The sequence below is a fragment of the Xiphophorus maculatus genome, chromosome 13 (assembly GCF_002775205.1).
Source record: "Xiphophorus maculatus strain JP 163 A chromosome 13, X_maculatus-5.0-male, whole genome shotgun sequence".
Taxonomy (NCBI): Eukaryota; Metazoa; Chordata; class Actinopteri; order Cyprinodontiformes; family Poeciliidae; genus Xiphophorus; species Xiphophorus maculatus.
Genome location: NC_036455.1, coordinates 24,014,478 through 24,035,598, shown reverse-complemented (window position 1 = coordinate 24,035,598; position 21,121 = coordinate 24,014,478). Strand labels below are relative to the sequence as shown.

Sequence of the window (21,121 nt, the reverse complement as noted above, 5' to 3'; positions counted from 1 at the left end):
ACAATAAAATTCACTCAATGTGGTTATAATATGGCGACATGTTGAAAAGGGGCGTGAATGCTATTGCAAAGCACAATGTGGCCCTTTTACAGTTTCTCTTTCAAACCGTTTCCTTTTTTAAGTCCTTCACCTTTTTAAACTTTTAAACATCAGCAGGGACAATGAGCCTCACAGAGCGGTGCTCATAGCAATTTCTATGTGATGCAACGACATATATTAGATTTGCCATCTGAACAGACCAGGTGAAGCCATAAGCACCCAGAGAGCACCAGAGGAAATTTATGGCTTGTTTTCAACCATCCTTTACATCACCTGGCTCTACTTCCATTCGGTCATCTCTGGTCCTCTGTCTCCCCCTCCCTCTTCTTCACCGGCACCCTTGCCTCCCCAGCTGCTTTGCACCTGGATGTTGGCCTGGGAAGGAGACAGAGACACAGGCCATCCATCTTTTTGAGCGAGCACATGTGGACTAAAGGTGTGCTGGGGGGTTCCTGAAATCCTAACTAAAGACATGGCAGGAGAAGGGATGTGGGCAAATATACATGACTCAAGTATTAACCAAGCATTACAGAATCTGTAGGATGATGGATGAATCCCTGCTCATCTTGTCTAATCAAACGTGTCGCTTAAAAATCCGACAACTCTGACACAATTGCCCGAACAGACTTGATGTTTAAATTTTTACTAGGTTTTGACACCCAAATATAGTTAGCCCCCAAGGACTGTTTCACAGACAATTGCAAGCCAACTTTAAAAAGAAAAACTGTGTGTGTGTGTGTGTGTGTGTGTGTGTGTGTGTGTGTGTGTGTGTGTGTGTGTGTGTGCGTGTGCGTGTGCGTGTGCGTGTGCGTGTGCGTGTGCGTGTGCGTGTGTGTGTGTGTGTGTGTGTGTGTGTGCGTGTGTGTGTGTGTGTGGAATATCCTTCCATTTAAAAAGAGAAGCTGTGTAGATGTGAAATGCAATAGCCTTCATACATGTCAAACCCACTTACTGTTCAAAAACACAACATGACACAATTTGACGTTAAAGCTTATATTTGTGCTCTCTCTCTTAACCTGACACCAGCAAAGTATTTGAACATGTTGGCATCACCTCTTTTTTATTAGATTGCCAGGGTCTGAAGGAGCAAACTACTGCAGTAAACTATAGAGCTATTAGCACAGCACCTCACAAATCTGGCTTTTATAGAAGAAAGTTAAGAAAAAAGGCCCTTGTGAAAAGAAAGCCACAGTAAACCGTTTTTACACTCAGCCACAAGCCATGCAGGAGACGCAGCAAACACGGATGCAGGTGTCTGGTCAGATGAAATCAAATCTCAGTGTTTTAGCCCACATGCAAATGCGACAAATTGTTTTACTTGTGAAAAGTGAAGATGTCATCACGCTGCGGGGATTCTTCTCTTCAGCAGGACATGGGAAGGTGGTCAGAGTTGATGGAAGCATGGATAGAACCAATTGTAGGAAACTCCTGGAAGGAAGCATTTTAGAGGCTGCAGAAGAAGACGGAGGCAGAGGTTTACCTTCTTTTATGTACAGACAGAGCTGTGATGGAATGATTTAGTTAGCCATTATTTTGACCAAACTTTCCCCCCAAATAAAACCATAAACGTGTTTCATAGTATTAATGGCATGAACACAGGAGGTCACATTTTTGATGACTTTGAACTAAAAAGGCTGTCTTTTAGTTAAGGGAGGTGAGAACTTTACTAATCTTGACATTATTTGAGGGCGTTTTGAATCGTATTTCACAAAAATGTGTTTTTTTGCAAAAGCATGTGCTGAGTTTGCTGAATGTATGCGTGTACTTGCAACAGAGGCATCTCAGCTTTGTTAGGATCTATGTTGGTAATTTAGGTCTCCACATCTCACCTTCACTTTAAACATGAAGCTCAAGCTCTAGGGTCTTAAGACTACCAGGTCACTGCAACCCAGATTTAAAATGCAAAATGTTTTTTTTGTGTGTGTTCATGGAGAAGTGGTGGCGCAAAGTCAGAGAAGCAGCTACAAACTACTTTACCGTTGGTTACATAACTGAAAAAAACAACAGAGACGTGTTTAATTCAATAAACAGAAAGTTTTGTCAGCTAATGTGCTTAAACAGAAACAAGATTTTACTGAAGAGGAACATTATGATGGTTTAACTCTAATTGGCAAAACTATATTTAGGAAACGTAACATTTTTATCTGTCTATGACTAAAGAATAATGGAGAAAAAGTGCAATGAGAGAGTGCTTTGTTCTGGATAACTTTAGCTTATTTGGTAGTTTTACACTAGATTTTCAAGTGTGTAAAACAATTTAAAGGGCAAAATCTAATCTCTTCTGAGTAATATTCTGAGTAATAAGAGGCTTAAAAGGGATGTTTACAAATGGAGTCTAAATGGAAATGTTCCCATTCAAAATTAGTTTTCTTCTCCGTTGATAAATGTGTTAAAATGTGAAATGGAGCAGATGTTTTAGGGTACAATTTATGTGGGGAATAAAAGAAAAGAATAAAACAGATGGTAGGCAGTGGGATAAACTAAACAGATTCTAGTTCTTAGTTGACATCATGACCTTTATGGTAATTTCTGCAGTACCTTTTTTTTTTTTTTACAAAGATTTTTCTTCTGCCTAAATCCTAGTTCAAGTTGGAGATGTGAACTTTTACATAAATGACATACAGGAATTATTCATTTTAACAAGGATGAACTGAATTGGGAATTAGTTCTTGCTAAGAATGAGATGGACTAACACTAAGAATATTTAAATGTTCGATTTGTTTTCACTGTAAAACCTTTGGCTACTCAACTTACTTGCAAAAACATTAATTCATTTGTTTCTAAAAGTTTATCTTTAAAGAGTGTCTCACAGTGATTGCTTGCATTTTAATGAATCTCAAGTGAGTTACTTTACTCATGTTTGTGTCGGCTGTCTTAAAAAGCTATTCAAAGATCTTAAAAGCACCAATAAGTAGTAAAAAAAAAAAAGTATAAAATTGTAAGGACAGAAAAGGCTGAATTTGTTTGTATGCTAGGCGATTTGTTGCTCAGAGAGACTCGGAATAAAATTCTCTCAGCAAGCAGAATATAAATAAGTCTGAACAATGGGATTTATTAATAAATGGTAAAGAATTATGTATGCTTATCAAGTTAACCTCACAAAATGTAATTTGTTTCTGATCAGAAAAAAGAAAATATACATAAATATATATATTTTTTTACTTCTAAATGTAACGCTACTCAAAGCATTGCAAAACTGATTGGCAGAGTGAAAACAGTGAAATATACATGTTCTCTCCCAGGGCACACAAGTTGGATTATTTCAAGAGTGAAGCAAGATGGAGAAAGATTGTCTGGGGCTAGCTGCCAAGGGACCAGGAAAGGTTGCAACATTCTCCTATATCTGCATGAAACGTCTCAGAACAGAAATGGCAGCTCTCTGGTGGATTTGAATCCAGCAGAATACTAATAAACAAACGGCACACAGACAGAGACCTATAGGAGGAATACACTGTGGAAAGCAGCACTGTTGATGCAATAAAATAGAAAAAATCTATTGTTTGGTGTAATACGTGGGTTGGATGAAGCTGCTGCATCACATAAATAAAATAACATTTTTTCTTTTGTTAACTTCGCAAATGAGTTGTAAATGCTTATTGATGTATCCCTAAAAATATCACTTTAAAAACTTTATTTCATCTTTATTCACAGGATTCAAACATAAAAGGAGTAGCGAGGAGGGGAGAAACGCACCAAATACTGCTGGATGAGGAGCATTTAAGAATGCTGCAGAAGTTGAGCAGCATTAAAAATAATATATATTCCTCCAATCTATTTGCACTTTTTAGAGGGTTTGATGTATGTAGCAGTATATTTCTATTACTGCAGAATGCTGTGGTGACATATCACACATTTTGCTGTCTACTGTCTGTCCTCCTACTGCCAACATTTTTGAGGGACCTGGATGTTCACCCTGCAGAACCACTCGTGCTTTTTTTAATCAACTTTTCATTTTAGTCAAATCTGGCATTGCAAATTCATATGTTTTGGAACCTGCATTTTTTTAAAATTATTATTATTAAAATTTTACAGTTTGAAATTCAATTCAGTTGATGTATGAAGCACCATTTCACAACAAATGTTGTCTCAATGCCCTTTGAAAGAAAAAGTAATTGTAGTTACATTTTTGTATTTACTTCATGGGTAGAATATTAGAAATTTTCTGGTTGACTAAACCTGTGTTTAAAATAACTTAAAAATATAAGAACAACTCAGAACCTTAGAGAGAACTAAAACAAATCTGGCTGTAGAGTAAACACAAGCACATTTGCTCTTCAAAGTGAGCAGCTCTCAGGGATTTATCTCCATATAATATCACATCAGCCCACTTTAGCTGTGATTCAAATCCTACTAATTATGTAATATTTGATCCAGAGCAGTGCTGGTTCCACTACATCTCACTTGCAAAGCAATAGAGCCCCATCAGAACAGGCGATGTTAGGTCAAATAGTCTTTAATAGGCTTCTGTGAAACTTTTTCTTCCAACTTTTTTCTTCTTTCTCTTCTTTGTAAGTATTTATGATCTCAGCTGCTCAGTTGAGATCTTGCATTATCAGTCCAGCTCACAATGTTGGATTTCTCTAGCTGTTCATCACATCACCGTGCAGCGAATGTTTGATTAAGCTTTTCCTCACTGTATTGCTCAGCCATGTGAGCGAGGCAATATCACCACAAGAGATGCTCAGCCTACACTAAGCATCGGCTCCGTTTAATTATAGAGATGCTGAACAAATATTTACAGATGGCCGATCCGTCTTGTCCATGCCGAGCCCGCGAGAGGGATTTATGGGCCACCAGTTAACGCAGAACATACCGCCGACATTGTTTCCTCATGGAGCCTTGACATTATACTCCTCATGTGGTACAGCTCCTCAGGCCTCGCTGGACCCGATCAGATGGAAGTTGGTGAGTGGAATTCGCTCTGAACTTATTTCAGAGCAAATTCTGAAATAAGTTCAGAATTCTGAAAAAGTTTACACCATTTTTCAGTGGTGTAAACTTAGAGAAGTACGCAAAGTAGCTTTAAACATTACCAAACGTTAGAAGATAGAGAAATAAGACAAATAAACAAGTTCGGTTTGAACAGCCACAATAAGTTTAGCTACATTCCTGCTCTTATCAGGTTTCACCGTCTTCCCTGTCTCTGCTGAAATCAAGTGTCCCCACTGCCTTTTGCTGCCACTACCGTGTTTCTTTGTGGGGATGATCTGAAGTCTTATATTCGGCTAAACGTAATGCCATGAAATTATCATATGCTAATTTGTGTTGGTCTCTTACATGAAATTCCAATCAAATACAAAAAGAAGATTTTGAGTTTCGACAAAATGTGGAGAAGATCAAGGAAGGGAAATCCAAAAACTCTGAAATCCGTCCATAAATATCCAGCTTCACTAAACGACATTCATGTGAGCTCTGATGAGTAGGATGTCGTATGTTTGCTCTGCGGATGTATTCCACTTTGGCCGCTGGGAGAGAAATACAGTAAAAGGACATTAAGCAGTTCACTTTGGATCTCACTGGGGTGCTAAAATGTTTCCCAATGTTCTCGTTTTATTGCACACGGCTCTTGTTTGCGTGAGTGTATTGCATAGGAAGTTTTAGTAGCACTATGACTAAATGTGGTTGTTCTCATCATGTGTGGATGCGCGCCTGGCTCCAAAGCCATATGGTATGTGGTCAGTGGAGTGAGCTCTGGAGGGCACCTGGCCAGCAGCTTGCTCACCTGGCTGTGGAGACTCCTGCCAACAAGCACACCTGGCCAAGCTGGCACACATGGAAAGGAAATGGATTGTGCAGCAGACTGAAAAGCAACCCTGCTTGGAATAGAGAAGCAGGAGTTTCCTATTGTTTTTGTTTTTGTTTAGTCTTTTTTATTCTAGATAAATTCACGACAATGTGAATTTCAGCACAGCACAGCACAGGTCGCAAATGTTCCCTCTTTAATAGCTCTGAGAATCTGACTCTCGACACGATCCATAACGAGCAAAGTTTGTCTCTTCCTGCATCTGTTCCTACAGTTTGTGCCAGACTGCGCCAGCCCATCAATTTACCATACGATGTCACTTCCTTCCTGCAGGTTGTCCTCTGCTATCAATTACACACTCCTCTCCCTGCAAGAAAGATGCTCTTTGTCCCCACGTCGCACACACACACACACACAAACACGAACACGGGCACACACCGTGGACACGGAGGGGACAGACACCTGCGGAGTGTTTGTCACCTCTTCTGTTGACATCTGTGGCGGCGCTGCATTGTGGGAGAGGCAGCCATCTGGTGCTGGCGAGGCTGGATTAGAAGGGGGCAAGTGGGCACGACGCATCACGCTGCTCTTTTCTGTTGGTCTGAGATGTGTGAGGTGTCGTGTTGTTCAACTGGTATTATCCTGGCTGTCTCCGTCGGCAGTGTTAAATTGCAAATATAATCAAAGTGTGCGCATGTTGCAGTGAAAATAATCGAATAAACTTAAGGTTTTCTACTGCATTGCAAAAGTAAATTGTTTTTTTTTTATTATTATGTTACTAAACCTAACAAGCAAGACCATTAAACATTGGCTGCAGTCAATGGTGAAAGACAAAATAACAATTCAAATAAGGTAGATGTGTGCTTCACTTGGTAAATCTGAAAACAGCTCCAAGTGTGATCAATTCAGAACATAACGACCGCAAAGATGCACCTAGATTTTACAAAAAATAATAATATCTGTACAAGAAGGAGTAAAATTATGTTCTGCTTAAGAAAAAAAATTATATGAACTTGCGACAGTTACACAAGTCAAGAGGTTACTCGAATGCACATTAGGGCAAATATCAATATCTTTGTCCACCATGTTTGCTGGTACAGAAACACACGCTAAAGCAGGCAAGTATAAAACTTAGCTGCTAACTTCTGGTTTCCAGGACCTCTTCAAATTTTTAATAAGTAAAAAATGCGCAGCACCTCATTGTGAAAATGAAACATTACCTCAAACATAAAAAAAACAATGGCTAAACCAGACTCGTACTTTATTTACTTCCTGTTGGAGGAGTAATATTTCCTCACATGAAACGAAGCATGAAGAAACAGAGAAGTTTGAGGAATGCTCTCTTCATCTTAAAGGGATTAACTCTGACAGCAGCTTTGGAGGAGAACGCCAAAGTCCGACCGTGATAACAGAGACATTAACCCACATATTCCTGAAGGACATCCACGTGTGCAGGACGTTCACTCGGCTGGCTGGCTGGGTTGCAGATCTGCTCATCCAGCCGGCCTGCATGCTGCAGACAGATGTTCTGCAGCGCCACGGGCAGCGTGTGTTCTAGAAAAACCCAGGCCAGATGCCGCTACCTGGTGTCCCACCCGCCTGCCGCGCAGCCACAGCCCACATGCACCAGTGGCCATCGCATGACCTCAAAACGGGGTTACATGATGGTGCGCTGTCAGTCATGAGTGACGGAGTATTATGGAGCCGAAACCAGAAGGCTTTATAGAGTCAGATCCACGGTGTTCGCTGCAAATCTGCTTATTTCTCAGTTTATTAATCTAATGAGGAAAGTGTATCAGGTGCAGCTCATTTAATTACATACATCATCAAAACGGTAATATATTCTAGTAATTCAATTTGAAATGTGAAAACTCGTGTAAAGATTGAGCACACAGAGTGATTTATTTCAAGTGTTTATCACTATCAGTTATGACAACTTGATCTTATAGCTCTCAGAAAATTAGGAATATTACATAAAATCAACACAAAAGTTAAGCTATGCCTACACAAAGTAATTGCTAAAGAAGCTGGCTGTTCACAGAGAGAAGTATCCAGATGTGATAATGGAAAGTTGCACAACCAATACGGATAACTGCAGCCCTGAGCAGATTGGGAAGCAAAGAAGTTTTGGTGGAGATTTACAAGGCATCAACTGGAGTTGGAGTCACTGGTTGAAGAGCCAACACACACACACACACACACGCACACACACACACACAACGCACACAGACACACCCAGGTCATTGTGCAATTCAAGCTGCTTGAAGTTCAGAGTGAAGCTTCCAGACATTGACGATTTGGGCAGTCATGTCGTCTGCTGGAGTTGGTCCCCTGTGTTTAATCAAGTCCAAAGTAGGAAATGTAAGTGCACTTCATCCTTCCCGTCTGCTGACGAGATTTAAGGAGATTCTAGTATAATTTTTCAGCAAGACTCGCCACTGCCTACACTGCCAAAAGCATCAATATGTGGTATAATCATTATGGTAGCATTGCGCCTTATGTAACTGACCTAAACTCCATAGAGAATCTACAGAAGAGATTTCCTTGACACCTCTGCAAAACCAAAGGCAGATGCAGTAATTAATGAAACATGAGACTTGATGAAGCATTGCGTGTACATCCTATACAATCCATGGACATACTTTGCAGGAGATGGAGATTTCTGTATTAAAATCCTTATTTATTGGTCTTATGTAATCTAAAAAATATGTAAGAAACACAATTTGGGATTTTTTCAGCTATGAGCCAGAATCGTTAAAATGAACAGAAATAAGCATGTGGAATATGTTACACTGCATCTTATATGAGTTTCTTTTTTTTGGTTAATTATGAAAATAAATGAACTTTTCTATGATATTCTAATTTATGGAAGTGCACCTGTATCATATCAAGCTAAGTGAACTGTATGAAGTATGATCAAAAACTAGCTGCTACATCTCTTTCTGCTCCTCAGCTACATAAACAGCTCCTCTTGTCTCCGTCCCTCTCTCCAAGGTCCCTGTTATAACCAAACCCGAGGAAACTTTCCAAGAGATTCAAAGACACCCAAGATGAAAGATTTATTTGTTCTTTTGAAGTGACTGCTGCGCTTTGTCATATTTCTGCAGCAAATGCGCTCTGGTAATGGTACTTTATTTTATTTATGTATTTTTTTTTTTTTGCATTGTGGTTGGTGCTGACCCAGAACTGCCAGAGAGAGAGAGGGTGGAGGGGGGGGGGGGTCTGGCCTGACGACCGGGCTCTTGTCTCAGAACTCCCCTAATGAGGAATGTTTCCGTAATGGAATCACTTCCTTGCAACCACAAAGGACTCTGACTGTTTTTTATTTATACTTGGTGATGCGAATATGAGCACACAAAAAAAGAGGTTTGTGCTGAAAGCTAGGTTATTGCATCTGGGTGGCTTTGTTTTGCTGCATCCTTCCATAGCTGGGTGCCCTTTTACATCAAGCTTGTCTGGATTATTTCTTTTCACTTTCTAATTTCTATTGAGAAGACCCTTTTGTTGCATTGTTTTGATTCTAACGCACAGTCTCGCACATCTGGTGCCTTTGCCATCTTATTTGTAATTGACATGCAACAATGACTGCAAAAACAAAAAAACTTTCTCTTTCTCTAAACCTAGAAATCTTTGCTCTCATTTATTACATTTAAAAGCCAAACGGTTCATGCAAACGTTTTGAACGGATGCTTGGATTTCAATTAAGCTTTGATTTTAATACCAGCTCATTGTTCTCATATTTTATTAGCAGCTCTATCTTTTAGATTCATCAGGTTTGCTACTTATCAGTCTCAATCTCAATTCATCTGCTTAACCAGCAGAGAATCACACTGCCCCCTAGTGCCTACCGTGATTAACAACAAATAAGAATTGATTGTGCAGCTGTCAGGCAGACAATATCCTGGTGCTCTGCCAATGGCACCACACCAGAATCTGCCATGGGCACCAATGCTGCACAGCAGTCTGAGACTGCTCTGCCATCCGCAGAACTTCTGCACCAGCAATCGATGGGACTCATTTTAACAGAACCACCTCTGGCTGCTGAGTCGCTAAAGAGAAGAGGCTTGCTTAGACCATGTGAAGGACTTTGGAAATTGGGAGGATGACGAAACATGCTTGAAGTGTCCTGAGATGTGGAACTTTGTGAAAAACATCAGAAAATATTTGTAGGAAGGCAAAATGCAACAGTTATCAGCAGAGCAGAAAACACAACGCTGATCTTAACCCAAGGAGATTATGTCAGAGAGGTAACGCTTGTTCTGTTATCACTTGAGAGATGCCTATCTGATTTCATTCTTGGTTGAACGAAAATCATTTAAAATCTAACAGAGATATAAATATATACTTTCTTATTTTTAACAGCAAATAAAATGCTGGAAGAAAACCTGTTGGAAGCTGCAGAAAACTTGAGACTGGAGAGGGGACTTATCTTCCAGCAGGACAATAACAATACCGGTGCTACAGTGGAACGGCTTAGGTCCGAGCAAGTCCACATGTTAGACGGGTCCCTTTCACAAAACACCTTAAGACAGAAAGGGGCCGTTTGGTTCTAACACGAATTTTGTTTTACAAGGAGCAAGGAAGACAGTCCACCAGTGACTCACACTGCAAGCCGGATTCATAGGTCAGGGACGTTTTCTGTTTGCAATTTGCACATTTCTGTGGTTTCATTGTTTTTGTTGTGCACCTAGTAGTCAATTTAATGGAGTCTCCAGAACATTTGACCCCTTTGGCAATTTTTCACTCCCATTTGGTGTCCAAATGTCATAGATTCCACACAACCTACTTCCTTCTTTCCCATGTTAGCAAATGTTTGTATATTTATGTACTTAATTGCATATCAGTTTACTGTCAAACAAATAACTAATTATCAAGAAAAATGTGTTACGTAAAGGTATAAAGGACATAAATGATGAATCTTCACATCCCATTTACAACTTATTTTTTCACCAGTATATTTTTTTATAGGATATCATGTTAACCTATTTCCAGTATTATGGTTCATGTTTGAACAGGTTCAGTGTTAAGAAATGTGACAAATTATGGCCCCTGATCAAACCAAAATAATGCACTTCTCCTAATAAATTGTCTTTTGGAGTACCATGAACACATCTGCACTCAAGTAACTTTGGGTTGGTATAGTTTAAATATTTGTTTCAGTTTAAATGAAACATTCCCAAGAACTCTAATGTTACTCCAGGACAGCACCACCATGCCTCGCGAAAACCAGTAAAAAAAAAAAGAAACAGATTGAACTTCTGGGCAGCCCAGTCCCTCAAGAAAGGACTCCCTGTTGACAGTGCAACTAAGAGCTAAAAAGCCTGTTTTTAATCTGGTGCTTATATGCCCTCGCTGGAGCCCGCCCTGAACAACTGCCCAAGTTGCCAATATCAAAAACCACCACTGCAAGTATGTCAAGCATGACACGGCTAATTTTTGTGGGGTATAAAAATACCAAAGCTGTGGTAAAAAAAAAAAGCACAAAACGATGAAGGGATAACATGACAAGCACTGTACTAAAGACTCGACACAAAACAGGCAATAAAATTTAAAGAAGTCAACCAATTTTTAGAAAGTTCGAATATAAAACCTGATCGTTACAGTCCCATGCAGGATACATTCTGTGCTCAGGAGGCCTCCGGCAACTTTTGCTTTGTTGTTGTATAAGTGCTTCAACTGACAAGGCAAACTAAACATCTCCTCAGAAACAATACAAGACCGCAGAAAGCACTTGAACAAAAGAGGATTATAATGAACCCACGCTGCCTTCGCATAAATACATTATGCTGAGTGAATTTGCCAACCTCACTCTCTTCTACCTCTGACCACGGTAAATGAGAATTTATGTATTCACCACTTTATCGTTCTTTACTTTTTCTCTTCCCCATAAGGTAGCCACAGCACACGAGACAGACATTTTCACCAAAGGCAACATGCCCCTCACAGTAATTATATCAGAGTTGGATAGAAGCTCATTAACATATGTTAGGCATGTCAGGAATTTACAAGCGCCGTTTTTGTAGGGGCCTTTCGTCGGTGTGGAGCTCCCATCCGTATGGCGTCTCCTTTGAGGGTGCAATCTTCCTATTTACGTAGACGTCAATCACCCTGTGCGGTTTTAGGAAGCACACGAACATACACACACGCATGCACACACAAAAACAGGAGAGAAAAACAGAGCCTGTGAGTGCATATGCACAGAGGTGTGGCCAATACGTAAATCCTGAAGCAATATAATAGCAACAAATCCGTAGAGGCATAATGGACGAAGTGGTTAGTGAAGTATTGACACTTCAAAATAAATGCACACCACTTTCCAGATTTTCCATTTGTAAGAAAAAAGAAAACAATAACAGCCTTTTTTTTCTTCCACTTCAACATTATTGTGAAAGTTTGTCATCGAATCCTAATAAGAGTCGTTCTAAACATAACACTATGCTCACTCGTTTAAGCACTTTTTGTTTACTCTTCTGCAGTTTGCTGAAGTGTGTCTTTGACTGCATGCATAAAGCTTGACACCAGACTAACGGCTACTCCCGAGGTCACCATGTTGGCGCTGTTGGACCCAGCATATGCTGCCTGCAAGAAGAAAAGTACTGTTTGCCCTTCACCTGCTAGTATGTGGCCAGCAGAATGGAATGATCTATTTATCAGCCATGCTCACTGCTAAAGATTATATTGAACGGCAGTTTCGCATTCGTCTCTTTTCAGTGGTGAAGCTTTTACATGCTTGATACCAGAAATTTAAAAAAGTAACTCAGAGAATGCGGAGCAGAAACTGTAAATGAGAAGGACTGCATCAACACACTGTTGAAATCAGCTAGCGTGTAAATGGATAATCTAAAAGCATTAGAAAGATGTTTGTGGCTCTCAATATTTTTTTTCTTTTTAATAAAATAAAAAAAATTTTTTTTTTAAAAATAAAATACATCCAGTGGCAGACAGAAAAAAAGTGACTCAATAGTAAGCATAAAATGAGTTGGAGCAGAATTAAGAGGTAGACGGGGAGGGAAGTCATTTGTTTCCATCTTTTGCTCCACTAAATGTCATTTCAATGACTGAAGACACGTTCATTTCCATCACCATCCATTCTCTTTCTCTATCTATCTCTCCCTTTCTTTCACATCCACTGTCACTGCCTTTTCGCTTTAAGTGCACTTTCGCCCACACCACTTGGAAATTGATTGAAACAAAATGTCACAATTATGCCCTGTAGCTCGCCGCTTCAATTATTCATCAATTAAGGGCTAGGCTCCTTTTTTTCTCTCCTCTGAGCTGATTTTTCATTCAGTTTGCTCGAGATGTATGGCTCCCCTGCTGTTAACCAGTCCAAAGTCATTAGTTTCTGGGTTTGCAATTAAACCTGATGCATTATGTATGAGGCTCCGACTCAGCAGACACACGCTCAGCAGCAGCAGCAGCGGCGGCGGCCGCGGCAGCAAGTGAACAAGCTGCTAGGCTCTGGAGGCGTGGATGAGAAATTAATTTGCTTGCAATGAAGTTCTCTCCATCCCTCCCTCTATCTCTCTTTCTCTAGCTTTCTCCTGTCTGGCAGGTTGGAACAGATGCCACCAGGAGGAGATGGAGGTAGAAATTAGAAAACTACATTCAGACAAGGTAAGGGGGAAGATTTTATATTGTTGTTATATAAATTATTAAATAGCTTCACATATTCCTTGACCTTCATAAACAGATAAGAGGTTATTTGCATGCACACCTTCACAAGTCGACCTATGTACAGAACATTAGCAGCATGTATCCATCAAAGACAATTAAAAGATGTTTTTTTCCAAACTAACAGCGCTTTTAATTGCCTCCTTCATCCTTTAAGCCTGATGTTTCCCTCACTGAGTCGTATGAAAACTATAGATGAGACAGAAAAAACTTTTTGTTTGAACTCGTATCTGACAGTGAACCTGGCATGGATTAAAACAGTACCGCGTTATTCTGCTGCCACCTAGTGGCCACTTGACTCTGTGGCCACAGAGACAAGCACCCTTCAGCATTCCTGCATTTATTTCCTCTCAACGGCATAGTAGCAGGGTCCTTGTGCTCTGAAGCATTTGTATGAACACAGGAGAGACCGGACTGGAATAGTGAGACTACTCCTCAGATTCATGTCCTACAGCAGACAAACGACACAGAGAAAGTGTACCTTAGCCGCTGAATGTTTTCACTATTTCAGAATAAGCTTTAAAAAAATTTCCATTTTGTTGTCAATAAAGACATTTAAAAGATAAGTATATAAAAAAGGGGGAAATAAAAAGCAACTTTTTTCTTTCTCTTTTTCATGTAAACGTGTACATATACACAGTGTTTTCACAAAGGAGAAAGTCAAGGTTGAATATTTCATTATAGTTTCACACTTTCAGTGTTCTTGAAAGTACTTGAGCCCTAGAAAGCCCTTATGAAATGATAGATTAATATGAGTATCACATTTGTAAAAAGATAAAGACAAGTCATTTTACAAAGCTGTCATTAATTGCAACATGTAAAAATAAATAAAAAGATCCAAAGTTAAATTCTGAAGACATGGGTAATTACCTGTTTACTCAACTATGACACAAGAACAAAGTATGTTGATTAGAAAGAAGGATGACCAAATAATCAGAGGCTAAATTGATCCAATTTTCTCTTGAAAGGCTCTGATCACTTTTGTTTTTTTCTGCTGATAAAACTCAATAGAACTCCTACCATAAACACATCGACCAACAGGATGTTCCTTCATGGACTTTTTTGTGTGTTTTTAAGAAAAGTCTGATCAGTGAAGCTCTAATTTTATTCTAATATTTATATTTCTCAAATTGTATCCTGCACAAGGTGTGAGTTCTTCCAGAGAAAAAAACATTCATTAGGCTAAGAAACGTCACAAAATAAGCTAAATATTTTTTTTTTGACTCAACATAGATTTTGTACACATTAAAGAGAAAATTGAGGAGTATTCTTATCCATACTGGAAGAGAATGATGATGACAAATCAGACTAAAAGCAAATCCATTGATAGTCCAGGGAGAGGATCATATAGGGAAAGAGTAAGTTATCCACAAGAACATGCAGGAAATCACGTTTTGTTCACATAAATAAAGTTAAATTATATTACTTGGTGTTGAAAAGTTAGCAGAAAACTGAAGATGAATGTGAAAACACAAAACCACAAACAACTTCAGAGCTGAAGCTGGTCATCATTGATGTTTAGACTGAAATTTGTCCAAGATAGGGCTAAATCGCAAACTGATGCTCTCTTTGCACAAGTTTGTCATTTGTGCTCCAAGTTGTGAGCAATCTGATCATTTTACTCAATAACTAATCAAAAAAATTCAAAATCAGTTTGTCTAACATACTTCATCTTCTTGGTCAAGTTTTACCTGCCTGCGAACATTTGAATGTTGAAGCACATAGATTAAAAATTAGAATAACCTGTCACTGTAGCGGTTTTCATCACAAACATAGACGATATCAATGTGTTTAGAAAGTGGCATTCTGACCTTCTTCAGATTGACAAAATGCACACACTCCACCCATGTATTGAGGAAGGGGCCATTGCACTCTGTACAACAGTTGCTGCCGGACAACAGGTCATTCAGCTCTGGGTAGTGAGGGAGACTCAAGTTGATCAGAGAGAACTGCTTTCTGACTTCTAACAAAACAAACCTGGCAGCCAGTTCCTACAGAGACACATCTGGGTCACAGTTACACAACGACAAGAGTTTGAGTTACAAACATGACGATTATGTGAAGAATAGCTTGACCTTCAGTGACAGGTTCTCAGGATGCGGCAGTATTGGCACCGGTTTAAGTTTAATCAGCCAGTTCTCCTCACAGTACAGCTCCTTCAGGTGCAGCAGGTGGAACTAAATATTTCCAATATACACATTATGCGATGTCATTTATTTCCTTTTCAGAAGAAAACCATAATATTGTGGATTTTACTGTCCAGTGTACCTCCATAGGAAATATGGACAGCATGTTCCCAGCCACATCCAGAACTCGAAGTTTAACAAGAGCTGTTATTCCCTGCAGGAAAAGCCAGATGGGTGAAGTTTTAGTCACCATGTATTTTTTTTAAAATAGTCAGACTTAAATTTGGTGCTTCCAGCTGTTGCACCTTACAAGCTGCCATAAATTATGCCTTCTTTAACAAAGCAATTAGTACATACCCACCTCTGGCAGGTTTGTCAGCCTGTTTCTGGCTGCGTACAGCTTTATGAGGTTTCTGCAAAAGTACAGCTGCCGAGGTAGCCTTGAGAGATTGTTAAAGGTAAGGTTGAGCTCAGATAGCTTTTTAAGACAACCAACTTCACCAGGAAGCTCCTCCAGCTTGTTATCAAGCATACTGAGTTGCTGAAGCTTCCTCAGCCTGCAAATAAACAGATTTTCAAACTCTCTGACATAGAAATATAATATTTCTCATTTGATTCATTTGATCATCTCACTACTCTGATGCTGGCAAATTTGTTTAGTGCCTTAAACTAATTTAATGCACTAAATATAAATAATAATCTCAAAAATATTTAAAATTGCATGCATTAGGTACAGTGGGGCAAAAGTTTCATGATAACCAAAATGTGCGTTTAAAAAATACGAGGCAAGCCCTGTTCCTCGCAAGCTCTCTCAAAAATAGGAAAGAAAAGAGAAAACATGCTCTTTAGGTAATAAAGATGTGCTACTCACCTAAGTCTTAACCATATGAGCTCCAATTAAATTACTATTGTTTTTGGAGCTTAAAACAACTGGGACTGTGACAAACAAGGATGATGATCCAGGTTTATTTTGCGTACGAATTGTGAGGAAGAACATGATAAAGGAGTAAAAAGAACAGATTTATAACAAAAACCTGGTGGCCTCAGTCAGAAAACTGAGATTTTCACACCAAAATGTTTGTCCAAGATCATCTCAGAAGTGATTCACCAGAGCTAAAACCAACAAAGATCCGTCTCTGTGTGATACAAACTCTTGAAAATGTTGTAGAAGAAGCATAAGGCTTGCTCCATAGGCAAAAGTGGAGCAAGCCCACTTTACAGAATGTGGGATTGTGTAAAGTAATAACAGCAGGGAGGCCAAAGTACTAACTATACACAGTACATCTCACATTTTTTTTTTACTGTGAGATGATTCTACTCTTTCTACTCTACTCTTAAAGAAATTAAGTGAAAATTTTCAAAATCTAAAAAAAATTGTGGAGAGCATTGCGAGTAAAGAAAAAAGAGAACAATTTTAGACAGAGTGGGTACGTTTATTTACCTGCCAATTTCTGGTGGTAACCTTTGAATGTTGTTGTGGTTGAGATTGAGGACAACAAGGTTTCCTAAGTGACCTTCAAAACATGATGAGGCAGTCATTGAGTCGATTCAGAGTCTGTGTTACCAACCCCAAACAGTCCAGACCTGCCTACCAATTGCATCAGGTGACACCACATCAATTTTGTTGCGGTAGAGATAGAGTTTTCTCAGTGAACCCAGGTGGCTGAGAACTGCAGGGAACTCCCTCAGGGCATTATTTCCCAAATTCAGTTCTGTTAGCTTGAAGATAAAGCCAAAATAGTAGATTGAGCAATTTTTGTGATTTGTTAGGCAGATTACAAGAAATAAGAGGAGACTCACGTGACACAGAGACTGGAGGTGGGTTGGGAGGGCAGAGATAGAGTTGTGGCACAACAGAAGGACTGAGAGGTTTGGGAATCTGGAAACAAACTCAGGAACACTCTTCAACCCATTTGAATTCAGATTTAAAGAGTTTCCTTTGCCACATAAAGCTCTGACCGCGGTTCCTCTAAGAGCTACACCATAGGCCATTTTCCTAGTCCCACCTCTTGTTAGCCTCTTTCTGTTGAGTTCCCATGGCGACAAAAGTCAACAATCTTGTTCAAGTTCTTGCTTTGGGCAAGTGCGACCTCTACTGGTCACACCTCAATAAAGCAAGCTGGCCACTATTTTACAGGTTTTACAAGTCAACTATGCTCGGAATATGATTATTAGCAGACTTGGTTGAGACTGGAGAAAGTTCTATTGAAGAGGTTGCTCATACTCTGTCCACACAGATTTGTGTAACAACAAAAATGCTGCTAATAAAACCGAGGAAACCTTGAGACAATCAGTGGGGCTCAAAAGTGTTTAATATAAAACAACTTTATAAGAGCACAATGATTCAGTATCGTATCACTGAAATAATGGATTTGGATATCGTGACCCTTTCGTTTCCATTTAAACTCTGAAAGAAAATAATCTCCATTCAGGAAAAAAAGCAGCTGTCTGTTTTCATAACGGTCTCAGAGGTGGTGTACAACCTCTGTATACACATGTAATAAACAAAGTACAGTTCATAAAGCGTTTGTTTCGTTCTCTCTTAAATAAAGACATTTATTCCTGTCACAGATGTGGTACTCTCAGTTGTCTTCAGCACCGGTTGAATCCTTTAACCGCTCCACACTGTTGTAGTGCTCTCCTAGACCATAGGCATGACGCATATATCTGTAAGCAACAACAAAATATATTCTGTGACTGAATAGCTTTATTTACCTCCAACAACTTTACACACTATGAGATGGCCATTATGCTATCAGATGTTCATATTTACATGCTGTTCAATTATGCATTAACAACAGCTAAGGCATATATTATTGGAATATAACTACCAGTACATATAGAAAATGATCTCAGTGCTGCTGTGCACCAAAGCCATGAGAGAGACTAATTTTGCATAATAAGGCTACATTTAAATGCAGAAAACCTGCAATGAATGCTTTCCTGCAACGGATGCAAATCTAGTCACACTGTTTAATGCAGCTGTAAACCATTTCTAACCACACTGGTATCTCTTATTTAACTTCTCCCTTCTGTTTAAAGTGTGATTATGAAGCATTAATCTTACACAAGAGTGATGACTTCACCATCATATTCCTCTCCAATCCTGATTGATGGGGAGTCGGCCTGGATCACTTCTATTGGCAAATTTAGCACCTGAGTCAAAGCTCGGAGCTGTGAACAAGAGTAATACAAAATGAATGAAAAGCATAAGAACAAATTAACTGCTCCTAATGCATGTGGTTTCCTAAAAATTGGCAAATAAAGCTGCGGGGTAACTCACTTCCAGCTGGCCACCCCAAGCTGCTGTGTGCTCCACATCGCTGCAGTATTTCTCAAACTCGTCTGGAAACAAACACAAAAAGTTAACATTTATTTCGTGGTTTACCTGCACCTCTGTCAGTATCTTCATGTAGAGCCATAAGGACGTCAGGTACCAGTTGTGAACATGTCCCCAGTGTTTGGGTTAGTGAGGAAAGGCAGAAAGTCGTCAGCATGGTTTCTCATGTGTTCAGCAGTGCGGGATCGGAGCTCCTTCACACTCATCTTTAGCCCAGACTAAGAGAAAACAGAAGAACCATGACAATGTGTTTTTGCATCGAAAACAAGTACAAATGGTTTCTAAAAAAGTCTCCAACCGGGCATTTCAAATGGAGAATCTACAAAAAGAACATCAACAATTTTTTTGCCTAGTGCATGTGTGATTAGATAGTCAAATAATTTCAGTATGCCATTTAAATAAGCCACCTTTAATCGCTGTGCTAGCTGGTCTTCAATGGCACGGTACATGCAGTGTCCATCAGATGAAATCTCCTTTATCTGAAGCTGTTGCTGGGCAAGATTCTGAGCTAGCTTTAAACCCTCCTGGTGCCTCACGCCCTGCAGGTTCTGCACCTCTGCCTCTGCTATCCTGCTTTCTCTCTCCTTCTCCTGTGCAGCCTTCTTGTCCTGGAGAGAAATGTTCATGCAAAAATAACGGATTTAACACCAGTAAAAGCTCAAATGGAAGCAATAAATAAATATTTAAGGTAGTAAACTCTTAATTTTACTTCAACTACAAGATAACTGCACTTTAAGTACATTACAGAAGAATTTATAGAATGTGTGAGGAAAGGCAGATAAAACTGTATACCAGTTTTATCGGTTATAACACAGTAATACTGGGAAGCATTCTAAAAAGCTTCTCACCCTTCGCTTCTGTGCTTTAGTTACTCGTGGTTGTTTGGTCTCTTCTTGTTCTCCACCTTCCAGCTTTATGGTCTCCACACAGTTCACCACCTCCTCCACCTGGTTAAGGTGAAGGAGGGGAGCAAAGGTTATTTTACTGAGGTTGGTAATGAGTCAGTGTCATACTATTATCTGAATAACTGTTTCTTTTGCATGATGTTTAAATAATATGTCACGTATTGTAAAAGGTAATGTATTCGTTATTTTGATAAGGAGAGATAAAAAGTCATGTCTGAAACATGCTTCAGAACACATTAACATTTTTTGATAAGTCAGTTGTAAGTAAAGAAGTTACCTTTGTTTCAGCTTTAGACTTCAGCTGCTTGAGTTCCTCCTCATGCTTCTGACTGAGATCCGATTCTAACTTTGCTATTTCCTCCGTCAGCTGTTTTCTCCTCTTCTTGTCATTTTTAGGGACGGAGTTTTTCATACCCTGGATCTTTGCTAAAAAAAAAAAATAAAGTGCATTAATACAGCTTTCTTGTCAAAGAGTTTACACTAAAACTAAACTATGTCAATTTTATATTACTCTTTACAACATAAAAGTTTTACCAAGCTGAAAAGCTAGGCTTTTCAGAACAATAAAATTATTTATAGGAGTGGTTGAACAAAAACTGAATCCAAATGTCGATTGCTATGATACAAGGCGAATTTTTACTGGAAAAAAACGGACAAGCTAAAGGTTTGTGTCCTGTTTTTTTTCCTACTATTTGGGATATTTGAAGTTGGTCTAAAATTATAAACAAACTGTACTGGAACGACAGCCTTGTCTTATACAGTTGCAGTTAAGTAGCAGTCACATTAAAAAACTTCGAGGATGCAAACTAAGTCACAGCACATTGTCAGACCGCCGCTGACACAGAAGAATAACAGCAAGTAAGTGTTGATACCCTGCAGGTCTTTCTTCTCTTTACGGTGCCGCTTCATCAGCAGCTCCTCTGGCGTCTCCTCCTCCATGACTGTCGCTATTCAGCTGGTTCAGCAAGCTGTCATGAAATGTACGAATGCCGCTGCGCTTAATGTGATGAAGGTCTTGTGAAAAATATCACATTACAGGCAAAAAGATTGAAAATGCTAAGCCAGTGACTAATAAAACGTGGTATAATGGCCCTACGGAAGCTACGGTGAAGATGAGCGTCAGAATTCTTCTTCTCCTTGTCAAAAACAAAAAGGTGTAGTTAAGCCGCCACCTGCTGGATATTTCATGTACTTCAGCCTTCAGCTTATTTTCCAACATTTTAAATTATATCCATGGTAGATGAATTGGCCCTTAAAACACATTGCAAACCTATTGCATTTTCTTTTGGAAAAC

The 21,121-nt window shown here is 39.3% G+C and overlaps 2 protein-coding genes across 2 annotated transcripts; both read right to left on the bottom strand.

Annotated features, from left to right (window-relative positions):
* Positions 1-13,796: 13,796 nt before the first annotated feature.
* Positions 13,797-17,808, bottom strand: lrrc69 (leucine rich repeat containing 69). The gene is made up of 8 exons (XM_014476068.2): positions 17,383-17,808; positions 17,175-17,301; positions 17,024-17,096; positions 15,944-16,139; positions 15,725-15,796; positions 15,532-15,633; positions 15,268-15,447; positions 13,797-13,904 (listed from the first exon to the last, which is right to left on the bottom strand). The coding sequence occupies exons 1-8, from the start codon at positions 17,572-17,574 to the stop codon at positions 13,797-13,799; spliced, it is 1,050 nt and encodes a 349-aa protein (XP_014331554.1). The 5' UTR covers positions 17,575-17,808.
* Positions 17,809-17,876: 68 nt separating this feature from the next.
* Positions 17,877-20,959, bottom strand: otud6b (OTU domain containing 6B). Its single transcript, XM_005797344.3, has 8 exons — positions 20,700-20,959; positions 20,105-20,253; positions 19,771-19,869; positions 19,330-19,530; positions 19,020-19,140; positions 18,866-18,927; positions 18,650-18,756; positions 17,877-18,249 (listed from the first exon to the last, which is right to left on the bottom strand). Exons 1-8 carry the CDS (start codon positions 20,764-20,766, stop codon positions 18,165-18,167), a joined length of 891 nt encoding a protein of 296 aa, XP_005797401.1. The 5' UTR covers positions 20,767-20,959; the 3' UTR covers positions 17,877-18,164.
* Positions 20,960-21,121: the final 162 nt, after the last annotated feature.

Coding starts and splice junctions, on each gene's coding strand:
- lrrc69 (XM_014476068.2), bottom strand. CDS start 17,574: ATGGCCTATGGTGTAGCTCTTAGAGGAACCGCGGTCAGAGCTTTATGT. Junction 15,797..15,943: donor GGCTGACAAACCTGCCAGAG/GTGGGTATGTAC, acceptor CTTTTCCTGCAG/GGAATAACAGCTCTTGTTAA. Junction 15,634..15,724: donor TGTCCATATTTCCTATGGAG/GTACACTGGACA, acceptor GGAAATATTTAG/TTCCACCTGCTGCACCTGAA.
- otud6b (XM_005797344.3), bottom strand. CDS start 20,766: ATGGAGGAGGAGACGCCAGAGGAGCTGCTGATGAAGCGGCACCGTAAA. Junction 18,757..18,865: donor CTTGGGGTGGCCAGCTGGAA/GTGAGTTACCCC, acceptor TCTTGTTCACAG/CTCCGAGCTTTGACTCAGGT. Junction 18,250..18,649: donor GGTGAAGTCATCACTCTTGT/GTAAGATTAATG, acceptor TGTTGCTTACAG/ATATATGCGTCATGCCTATG.